At 31.5% G+C, this 12,277-nt stretch overlaps 1 protein-coding gene across 1 annotated transcript; it reads right to left on the bottom strand.

Moving 5' to 3' along the window:
• Nucleotides 1-5,416: 5,416 nt before the first annotated feature.
• On the bottom strand, nt 5,417-8,906 carry LOC108811461 (indole-3-pyruvate monooxygenase YUCCA6). Its single transcript, XM_018583506.2, has 4 exons — nt 7,638-8,906; nt 6,503-6,751; nt 6,277-6,399; nt 5,417-6,106 (listed from the first exon to the last, which is right to left on the bottom strand). The coding sequence occupies exons 1-4, from the start codon at nt 8,349-8,351 to the stop codon at nt 5,858-5,860; spliced, it is 1,335 nt and encodes a 444-aa protein (XP_018439008.1). The 5' UTR covers nt 8,352-8,906; the 3' UTR covers nt 5,417-5,857.
• Nucleotides 8,907-12,277: the final 3,371 nt, after the last annotated feature.

The following is a 12,277-nucleotide window of genomic DNA, read 5'->3' as shown; positions in this document are numbered from 1 at the left end:
GAGAGAGAGAGAGAGAGAGAGAGAGAGAGAGAGAGCTTAGAGAGGTCTGTGTGTACTCATCTGATTGTTAACACATGCATCCCTATATAGATACAATTTCTTCAGTATGAAATGTTATGAACTATGTAATATTGTTTCATTATATATGCCTCTAACCCTAATTTTCTTTCCTTTTTTACAACTTCATTACCAGTAATTTATTTCATTTTGCAACCCCAATTTCACCACACTCTTACAACGTATTTAGGTTCCCACTTTAAAAACAACAAGAGAACAGTACATATTATATGGTTGTATGATGTCTGAAAATGGCATGCAAACTCACCAGCTCATTTTCTAAGATTTTAATATATGCAAGGGGTTTTAACCAAAATCTTCCAGCTAGTGAACTATTTCAGCCTATATTTTGTAAAATAACAAGAATGGGTCATGATTACATATGACCTTCATATCATGCTTTTTGTGTTGGGCTACCACGTGCTAATAAGTTATACATTTTTATATTATTGTTGCTTTTAAGAGTACATGAATTGATGCTGATTGTACATTGATTGGAGATGGATGAAAAAATACACGGCAAAAACCACAGAGTACTAATTTATTTAGTTCTATGATATCTTGAAGAGTAATTTTGATCACACCAGTTGACGAGTTTCTCTACCTATACGCCTTTCTAGGTATATACAAACTATTCAGCAGTGTAGATTATAATATTCGAGCGATCTCACCCTAGCTTATGTTTAGGAGGCAGCTCTGAAACTGATGTTAAGACCTCCGACAATGCATGTCTTATGTTGATGAAGTAGGCGGCATGCGCTGTACACAAATTAAAACTCTAGTGGTAGCTTTGGATCATATAGTGGTATTAGTTGATGCTGACCATGCATATATAGGTGAGCCATTGATCAAAATCTTTTGCAAAGTAATTTTCTAGATTCGTTGAACGATCATGATTGTTTTGATCTGTTGAAGTATCTACAAGAAAACATGACCAAGTTTATCCTACTTAATCACTCTCCCAAGTCCCAACTCAAATCACCAGTGCCGTGTGCGAAGACTTTAATAAATTTTATACTCCTTCTGTTTCTGAATAAGTGTCATTTTAGAGTTGTGCACACGGATTAAGAAATCATTAAATTTTGCATTGAAATGCTAAAACGACACTTATTTTGTAACGAAAAAAAATCTCTACAACGACACTTAATATGAAACGGAGGGAGTAATATGTAATAGAAAGTATTAATTTTGTGAGTGAAGGTTAAAGCAATAAGTAGAAAACTAGTATTTTTAGAGAAAGCTAAAATAATAATTTGGTATTTTAGAAAAAAGTAAAATAATCATCCAAATGCAAATGGTAAAAATAATAAAACAAAAGTGATAATAACAAAGTATTGAAAGAAGTAATGGTAGATAAATTATATAACATTTAGTCATTTACAAAGTAATGATAGATAAAATATATATGTTAAAACGTATTATTTTCTCTCTCTATGAACTCTTTCATCAAACTGTCATAACGTATAAATAAAAATACAAACAACTAAATTATGGTATAAGAAAAAAATTGGATTACAGTACGTAACAAAAGCAAAAAAAAAAAATCAGAACTGTAATTAAGTTGGAAGGTGACAGTTTTTAAAGAAAAGTCTTAGGATTTTAGTCAACAAATAGAAATTGATTAGAGTAAAAGAATTCATTGAAAACAAGTCAAATTCAAAATCAGATGAAAATCTACCTAGAACTATACTTTTAGTTCTATAGAATAGTTTTATGAAATTAGGGTCCATGTCCCTGAAAATTAGGGCCTAAATCAGAAGAATTTTTCAATCTATGGTAAGCACGGTTCTGTCAATCATAAGAACTTTAGGGTCTGGGCACATAATTATTATATAATATCAAAATCTATAGTTATGAAACCTAATAATATGTTCACTCCAATATTTTTAAAAATGTTGACGGTTAAGAAATTCAGCTACAAAATTTGATTTAAACAATTTATAGTTACAACCAATCGAAAAGAAAGGAAAAAACAGTTTATTTACATATCTTTTTAACACATTTATTTACATATCATAAACTTGTATCTTCATTGATTCCATTTCTAGGTTCATTTAAACCTGTTTGTTTTAAAATATGATAAAGATTTATCATCTACATTCAGATTTTTTCTTGCACTTATATCACGACTATTGTGTTGAACCAAAATAATGATATTCTTAACACATATTATTTTCAACATGATCTAATATATGAGATTTCAAAAACGAATATGATCTGTACAACTTTACATGTAGACAAAATTTGTGTAAACACGATTGTTGAAGTTAGTATGAGCTTTTATTTTTTGTAAACTAAATTAGTATGATGTTTCATTAGAAGAAAACATGTTTCAAAATGAAAGAAGGAAAACAAAAGTATTGGTAAAGTTTGGTGTGGCTTTTATTAGTTAAAATCCTCGTGAGTAATTATGGAGAGATGTATTGTCACGTCAAATCTGCTGACAGGTTATTTAGAATCCGAGATTACTTTTAATCATTGATCAGTCAAAGCTTTAACGATCCATAACCGTGGGATGATAGGACCAGGCACGTTTGACTACTAATCTCACTGCCCAATATGTTTTTTTTCTCATTCTAATTGAATTTATATAATAAAATAAACATTAAGGAATGCAAAACTGAAATGGTCCATCTGAGACCGTTGAGATAATGAATGCGAAGGACCAGTGAGAGTTCAAAGCTCGTGGAATCGGATGGTTCATAGAAAATTAGGACCCATGAGTGCCAAATGTACGAGAGCGGCTGAATATTCCAGCGAGATCACTTCCCTTGTTGTGGAGGAGAAGAAGACGCATTTACCAGACTCATATGGACCACATTTCCCAATAAGATTTACGAATTTTTATTAAGTAACGTATTCCTCTCTTCTATTTGAACTTATAGTTGCTTTTCTTTTTTCTTTTGGTTAATTTCTTTATTTCTATGGCAAAAAAAAATTCCCGCCAATTTTTGATTTGTTATATATTCTTTTTTTTGTTTTATCTATGTTTCCAATCTATTAATCATCATTTCTCTAAAAAAATAGCAATTCAACTACAAATAAAATAACATAAAGTAAATCAAACTTCAAATTATAATTTAATAGATGAATGAATGAAAAAGCGGTTATAGTACACAAGTGATGCACCTTATAATTTGATCGTAGAACTTTAAATTATTTTTTCAGTCTTAAATTATATTTCTACTAAAATGAGGTGTCCTTTAACTATGTTATTGTTAAGACCATGTTTGTCAAAAAAAATATTAATACCATATAATATCTGCATTTAATCATTATAATTTATAACTTATCAAAGTATGATATATAATATGCTATATTGTCAACAAATGTTTATAGTTTACTTATTTAACATTTTACCAAAAAAAAATGTTTATAGTTTACTGGTAAATGGAAGAATAACCTAATGGCACTTGGTTCGTGTCACCGGGGTATTGACCCCAAATTCAATTATGTACGACAAAAATTGGGGATCTTTTGAAAGAAAATATCATTTAAAGTTTAGGATTGTTTTTGTAACATGGAGTCCGTTATATAAGAAGATGACAATGTCAACTTACAGAGTTAGTACGAACTATTTATTCATGCAATTGCAATGTACTCGAAACGAAAGTAAAGGATCTTTTTAACGGATCGAAATTTCAAATGAAATTTAATCTGTGAAGTAAACTAGAAATGAATGGAATTTTTTTGTCTGTGTATGGCCATGAAAATGCAGGTAGAATATATAATAGCTCATTTGCATAGTGCATGAAAATATCGTCAGAAATATTCTGATTTCCAAGTCATATATGAATAAGTTATGGACGCAATCATCTATACCGTTTACTGTCGAAGAGCACCACTTTCCAACATAATTTGGCTGACAAGCCAACTATATAATTCAGAGCCAATAAAAAGCACCGACTAAAAAAAGGAAAAAATTAAAGAAAAAAGAACTTCAGAAAAAAGCAGAAACATGATTTGAAAGAAGCAAGTCCTTCTTATGTTAAAAATGTGGGACTAGGAACTGCAAGATACATGCAATATGTTTGCCTTCTTGGAGTCAGCCACTACTAATTACTTCACAAAAAAAAAATTAAGATAAAAGGAGATGTTTCGATTTAAAGATTTGATGTTGACAAAAAATAAAATTGAAAGATTTGATTTGGGATCTGAATCTCTGATATTGTTTCCTAAAATTTCCCCAACAGCTTGGCTAAAAGTTCAGGGCTCCAGCTTGTTACTTGAGTGCCTTTTACAAAAGTAAATTTCTGAAAGATCCTTGTTCCATTTTTTCCCTTTTCCCTTATGTATGTTATAATTTAATCTCTTATTAAAGCTTCATTATATAAATAAAACACAGTTTACTCTAGATTTTGAACTAGTTACCTGCCAATAAAGCATCCATATCTCATGAAAATTCAGACAATGAACCCACAGGGTTCTAAGGTGAGTATACATTTTCTAATTACATGCTTTTAAGGACAACCACATGGCTAATGGTCCAAAGACTACGAATAATAGAAACAGTACTTTAAAAACAAATTATTCTTCTGTTAATCCTGATTTATATGCCTCAATCTTTTGTGGCCAAGCGCTTATAGTTTGTGGTGAAGTTACTAAGAATTTGTTGGTACCAATTCAGAACCAATATTGATTCTCCTTGTAAATGTTATTCAAATAATTGATATTTGATAAAATTAGCAAAAAAAACATTTCTGATACTAACATATATGTAGCTGATAATTTTTACTAAAACCAGTCACTATAAATGTGATCCATCTAAGTTGCTTTAGATCAAATAAACAGTTTTGTTAGCCAGGTTTCACGATTTATTATACACCAATTACGATTTAATTTCTACAGGCAAAATACATGCAAAGTCGTATGGTTCACACAAAATCATTTGTTATGAATTGAATGAGAAACTTCATGGTGAACTTATTTTGGTTATCTGTTTGACGTCGCTTACCGCAAATAATACATGAAGATTTTGCTAGCATTTTCCATGGAATATCGTATCAACACGACCAAGGTAACAAATCTATAATGGAATCTAAACCTAACAATCTATCTGACATGGGATCTAACTAGTATATATTTATGTATAATATAGCTAGCTAGTTTAATTGAAAAATATGACAAGAAATCATGTGGAGATCGTACATCTAACAATAATTGGAAAACGGGTCAGAAGAATGATAAATGTGCAGGACTTAATTTCTGACGAATGTACAAGGAGGTGGTCCATATTTATATGATACTTCTACTAGGGAATGAAATCATTTCGACAACGAAATATCATTCACACACTCATTGGTTTTTTGGTTTTTGTAACAATTGAACTCTTCGTATGTCCGTCCGTTGAAAAGCAATAGTTTTAATCAAACACAAGTGATATGTACATACTTCATAACAAAAAGAAAAAAAAAACTCACCACAATCCTCTGCCAAAAAATGAACTAAAAAAGGTAAGAAAAACAAAGAGCATACCTAACTAAGGAAACTAAAGAAAAAAAAAAGAAAAATTTGAAACATAGAAAGAAGGTATAGAAAGATTTACAAAGTGGGTTATAAGCATGCAAAGAGAGAGGGTCCCCTCCTCTCCTTTGGGCAGATGATCATCAATTCCCACCACAATCACTCTCACTAAGTTTCCTTTTCATTCTTTCTTTCCCCCAATTTGCATTGCAGCTGGAGATAAGTCCTAATTTACATAACTCTCCAATTCTGCTTTGAAATCAAAACCATCAACCTTTTTCTTCGATCTCTACCTCGGCTTCAAACATGTTGTTTCTTGACAGAAACCTTCCATTTCTCAACCGTCTAGTACTCTACTACAGGATTGGTCAGATTTTCTTGCCATGAATACTTGTATATGTCTATGGGGTTGATCAGATTTTCTTGAAGACTCGTATATGTCTTGAGCTATTCTCTTTGCATCCATTGATGCTCCAAAGATCCCACGTTTTGTGAATCCAACTGCATATAGCCCACAGTCCCCTCTCCATCCCTCTGGAAACTCTTGCATTGGAAATCCATCTTTCTTACTAAACATTTTATTCTCCTGCAAATTTATTTGGTTTCAAAAACCATTTAATGCGACTTCTTAAATAATGGATATATATATACATATAGTTATATTCCTAAGAAAGAGTAATTTTTAGTAGGATACTAATGATGATTGTATTAAAGAATGTAGACAGGTAAATAACTATATAATCATTATTGGACTACCTTTAGCCAAGAGGGTACGTTGCTTTTGTAGCCAGTTGCCAATATTATGGCGTCAAATCTCTCCATTCTCCCGTTATCGAATTCAACTTCATGCTGTTTTAACCTTCTTATTCCGGAACACACCTTTTACCATTTAAACAAATCATATATCACAATCAGTAAACCGGTTATATATATATATATATATATGACCGATATATCATGGTTGATTAAGATATATCTGTACCTTGATATCTCCGGTTTTGATCTTGGCAAGCGTTCCAACGTCGAGAACTGGAGTTTTGCCGGTGAGATTTTTGAGCTCTAATGGGCCTATCCGGGGTCGGTTAAGTCCTAACAGGGTGGTATCCCCGAGGATGAACCGGGAAACAGCCAAGAGGAAACTGTCAACGAGTTGGATGGGCAACCATTTGAGTAACAACATGGACAGGCCAAAAGTTGAAGTACCCAACATCTCTCGTGGTAGGACGTGCACCTTCACCAGTTAAAAGAAGACATAATTAGTAAATATTGCAATAAAAGATCCGAATGAGAAAATCGTTTTCTAATATAGAGAGACTATGATTTTTTTGTGAGAATATTTGCGCATGCTCGTGAAAATCCCAATAAAGTTGTGTTCTGATAGTTATCATTCTCTAAATATATTATAATAATGTATTTCCGTATTAAATAAATTAGGTAAACCTTTTTATCCATTTAAAAAACAATATTAACACATTGTTGGAACTTGAAGTCACAAGGGCCTAATAGATAGAATAAAATCTTAGATTAGAATGATACCACCATCCTTTGTATTTCCCGTAATTTTTTGAAATAATTAAACAGATTGATAAAAATCAAATGTGGATATTATCAAACTGAAGAGCTCAGAAATAGGAAACAAGGCTAAATAAATTACAATTCAGAAATTATCAAGTTGATCATGAGTGTTTAATCAAAGTTCTTTTCTACCACATACTCTTGACTAGAACCTTTTCTCGAAACTTTATTTTCCTCAAAACATATTCGTAGAAAAGAATATTATCTAAAATACAAGAAAATAACTAAAATGCTTAATTGCTTTGTTTTAATAACGGATAAAAGAACTCGACACATGTTCAAAATCGTAAGAGTTTAGAAAACAGAAAGGAAAGTGTATAATTAATATCTATTAAAAGAGTTGGGTACATCAACATGAATGGAAAACAAACCTTTTATGTGATTTTGTTTTTAGCATAGAAGAATTCTATAAAACATGAAAGAGACTCAAAAATATCGGAAACGCATATAGAAAAGTTAATTTAACCTCCCGATAACTTTTTGCCTAAAAATGTTTTTAAAAAAAAACTTTTTTCTTAACAAAATAAAAGAAAGAGACTCACCGCGTCTCTGACAACGAGCGAAGGCTGAGCACCGAAGTTGCAGAGATCCAAACAAACCTCCATGCCGGAGTTTCCACATCCCACGACCAAAACCTTTTTCCCAGCAAAATCTCCACCGGTCTTATATTGGCTCGTGTGCTTAACCACCCCCGTGGCCTTAAACTTCTCCATCCCTTCAAACCTTGGGACCACCGGCTCCGCATTCTCCCCCGTCGCAGCCACCAACCACCGGCAAACATACTCCGTCGTGCCCTCTTCACCCACGCTGGTCACGCGCCACATCCCAAGGTTCTCATCAAACTCTGCCGACTCAACCGTCTGACCAAACTCCGGTCGTATATCGAACCTCCGGGCGTAGTCCTCGAGATATTGGATGAACTGCTGTTTGGTCGGATAAGTTGGGAAGTGGTCGGGAAAGGGGACGAGAGGAAGCTCACAGAACTGCTTAGGAAGGTGGAGATGGAGCCGGTCGTAAGTCTTGAGCTGCCATAGTGAAGCTATGCAGTTTGATCTCTCTAGTATTACCGAAGTTATGTTTCTCTCCTTTAGACAAGCCGCCGTCGCTAGCCCCGACGGTCCTGCCCCGACGATCACCGGCCCGGTCACGACGCAGACGCGACGTGGTGACGTCATCTTGCCGTGGTGGCGCTTTGTGGACGACAAGTAGTCATGTGCTAGTTTACCTTCCATCTCTCTCTTCCAACAAAAATCCATATCAAGAAAGCTAAACCAAGAATCACTTCTCTCTCTTTCTCTTGCGTTTTATAGGGCCTTGGTAGGTATTTGTAATGTATTTTTAAGTACGTATTCTTAAGAAAATAAGAGAAGGGTTTGTAGCATAGAAGTGGTGGTGGTGGTGGTGACAGTAGTTAAGGGCAAAGGACAGATTGAATAACTTGACATTTATGGTGTGGAGTAAGAAAGTAAAAAAGGGATGGTAAAATAGTGTTTTTGTCAAAATATATATAGTTTTTCTGAAGAGAATATTATTATTCTGCGATCAGAATCAAAGAGGTTAGGGTTTGGATTGAATCTGCTGAAAATAAGGGAGAGAGAGATAGAGAGAGATCTTATCCAAATAAGAAGAATGAGTAAAGAGAGCGAGAGATTATCGTTGATTTGTGTTTTGATGAGAGTGGAAACAGGAGGATGATCAGAGAACTAGTCTCTTAAATCTTATAGGAGAAAGAGATTGTTAAATTGTTTGTTGTGATGTGACTATCTCTCATATATATGTATATATATGTGCTTAAAATGTCTAAATATGAGTTTATTTATTTAATTAATGGAGTTCTCCTTTTTTAATTTCCACCTATGAGATTTTTGTGTTCCAATACACTTTTGACTAGTTACCTCATGGAAATCTTTTGTAAAAGATTGATGTAGGTAATCTCTTGTTTGCCTTTGATAACTCCATGTATCAACGATTAATATGAATTTAATTTATATTATAAGAGTAATTATATTTTGAGAAAATTCCATAAAAACACTCTAACTAAATTTTCTTAAACTTTTTAATACCCAAATTTTTGGCTAGCCACTTCAATACTTTACCTAATTATCTTTTTAAGAAAAATTTAACTAAGTAGTTTACTCATTTTAATACATAAAATTTTAAAATTGTTTCCAATTTAAAACCCAAACTATGTTTATTTCAATCAAAATATTAATAAGTTTTAAATGAAATTAAAAATATATAAATTTACAAAATAAATCTTAATAATCATAACTTTATTTTAAGTTTTAGAAACAAAAGTAAATAAATTTTGAATTTTTAGATTGTGTGTTCTAAAATTTTGTTTTGAATTCAAATTTAGTTTGATTTCAAAATTAAATAATTTTTTTTTCCTTCAAATTAAGTTCTTATAAATTTATTTTTTTCTCTAAATTTTAGCTCGATTCTTTCCTAAAACCTCAAATGTAGAAATTGTTTTAAAATTTGTAGATGTTTTTTTAAATTACGTTTGAAATTTATTAGACATTTGAGTAAAATATATATTGCTTAAGTATTAATATAAGCATTAATTAAAGAGTTAGTATATTAAATTGAGTACAATAATTAGTTAATATATTAAATTGGATAGAAGAAAATTTGAATATTAAAAAACTTAACGAAATTTAGTTGAAGTATTTTTGTGAATTTTCTTTTTGTCTCTATTACATCATTTTCATATAGTTCTACATAGGCTTCCACAAAAAAAATTGGATTTAAGGGTTTGATTGGTAGTATAAGCATAATCATTATGCTTGTCATTATCCAATCAATATTTATCACAAAATCATTTAAAAATCATTTAGAAAATGTTGACGCTTCTCTCTCTTTGATTAATACTCTTATATGGAGTTTTTGATAGAAAATATGGAGTTAGAATATATAAAACTTAAAAAAATTATATGTAATTAACTTATTTCTATAATAAAAAAATGAATTTATATTTTAAAACTAAAATTTGCTATAAATATTTTAACTATTAAAAAGAACAATATTTACATTTAAAATATAATATAATTTATATAATTACACATATAGTTCATTATTTTTAATTAAAAACATAACATAATATATATTACAAAATAATAATATCTATATTATTTATAAAAAATAAATTATATGTCATATATTAATTTTTGTGATGATATTATTTATAAATCATTTACTGCTCTACCAATAAATAAATAATGATAATTTATACATAAATTATATATAATTATTTTTTTTTATTTAATAATATCATGGAACCTATATAGATGCTGAAATTTGATCTCAAGTGTTTTCTGTAGAGTGTGAATCATTATTATTATATTCTTTGTTTTATCTGAATCGCAGTATACAGTTGGTATATTTACCGGTTGTATAATCCAAAATTTAGTTGAAAAACATGTAGACTGGATCATGATTTTTTTTTCCAATTTGTATTAAATAAATATAAATTCCTTTTGAGTAAGCAACAAAACTAGAAAAGGTTGGATTTTGATTTTAGTTTAAAATTAGACAGTTTTTCTTTTTAAAAACTAGTTTCATTTTAGGAAAGTCATTTTACAGAAGAACTAAATTGGATAAAAAATGGGTTTTAGAAAAACAAAAATTGAATCTGCGTATCATATTCTTTTTGAATGCCCACCTGCTTTACAGGCTTGGGCTTTATCAAAGATCTCTTCTCCTCCTGGAGTTTTTTCAGCATCATTAGTTTTCACTAGTTTGGATTATCTTTTTTGGAGACTCCCAAAAGATATTGGGTCAGATTATTTTCCTTGGATTATGTGGTATATATGGAAAAATCGAAACGATAAGGTCTATAAGAATAAGGATGGCAATCCCCCGGAGATCCTTCGTTTAGCAGAGATTGAGGAAAAGCTTTGGAATGAGGTGCAAATATTAATTAAGAAATCCTATGGGTTACTTCAGAGTGCTCTCAATTTGCACTCTTTAGAATCAACTAGAGTTTGTTTTGTAGACCGAGCTTGGAAAGAACATGATGTTTTCACTGGTCAAGGATGGTTTTGTAGACGGACGGATTCCGAAAATGTTATGATGGAGGCAATAAATCTCCGACGTAGCCTATCTCCTTTACATGCAGAATGTGAAACGCTGATATGGGTAATGGAGTGTATGAAAATCTTGCAATTTTCAGATGTAGTTTTTGCAGCGGAATGTTCTCAACTGGTGAAGATGGTGTCGTCACCTGAAAAATGACCAGCATTTACTTCACATATGGAAGAATTTTGTCGAAGTAAAACTTTCTTTCCTACCTTTAAAATCAGACATATTCCAAGGGCACAAAATACAATGGCAGACAAACTTGTACGTGGTGTAAAGAGTTCTCCTTTAACTATGTTTTATGTCGATTCAGTTCCTCTGATTTGGTTTTCCGAACCGGTAGGAAGTCACTAGAGTAGTCTATTGTTGTCAAAAAAAAATGAAAAACAAAAACAATGAACCTCTATTTGAATAAAAACTAGAATTCTCTTACGCATCAAGGTAAGCAACCCATTTGGGTAAGATCAGCTACAAATATAATTTTTTTATTAATTGTAAATCAAGGAAACACAAAATAAGACCACTGAGATAAATGGTTAAGAACACATGCAATGCAAATATCAAAAAATATATAGATGGGCTTCTGCAGAGCAAAATAACGGCACATCAACTTCACGAGGTTGTATTTCATTGCACAATTAAAGAAGGTAGACCAACTTCGTTATATATTGCAATTTGCATGCCGACTAATTGGTTGATAAAAAAATTACAGTCGCCACAGTTCTAACCTTCTTACTAAGCCCTTTTGGTATTTAATGTTTTTTTTCTCTGGCCTTCGACTAGTATATATTTGCTATAGCTTTCGTCATTTCGGATGTCACAATGAGAAATATACTTTATTGGATGAGGATACGAGTGGAGTAAAGATCACAGGCCAGACAAAGTTACACACACACACACACAATCCATTTTGTTTAATCGACCACTTCCAGCGTAAACGTAATTAGTTAAATAACATCACCTAATTGAATAAACCTACCCTACCTTACCCTACCATGTACCTTGTACATGTGTTTAAAATGAAATATACTAGTATATACTAATATTTACAGAATGTGTGAGATTTAAAACTATAATCCTTGTTGGTTGCTTAGTCCTGTGA

This window comes from Raphanus sativus, chromosome 6 (assembly GCF_000801105.2).
Source record: "Raphanus sativus cultivar WK10039 chromosome 6, ASM80110v3, whole genome shotgun sequence".
NCBI classification, from domain to species: Eukaryota; Viridiplantae; Streptophyta; class Magnoliopsida; order Brassicales; family Brassicaceae; genus Raphanus; species Raphanus sativus.
Note: the sequence above shows the minus strand (reverse complement) of the source record. Positions and strands in the feature narration are given on the sequence as shown.

What these genes read in the sequence shown, in the direction of transcription:
- LOC108811461 (XM_018583506.2), bottom strand. Translation starts at nt 8,351, where the DNA reads ATGGATTTTTGTTGGAAGAGAGAGATGGAAGGTAAACTAGCACATGAC. An exon ending in CGCTCGTTGTCAGAGACGCG is followed by an intron (nt 6,752 to 7,637) that starts GTGAGTCTCTTT and finishes TAACTGGTGAAG; the next exon opens with GTGCACGTCCTACCACGAGA. An exon ending in TCAAAACCGGAGATATCAAG is followed by an intron (nt 6,400 to 6,502) that starts GTACAGATATAT and finishes AAATGGTAAAAG; the next exon opens with GTGTGTTCCGGAATAAGAAG.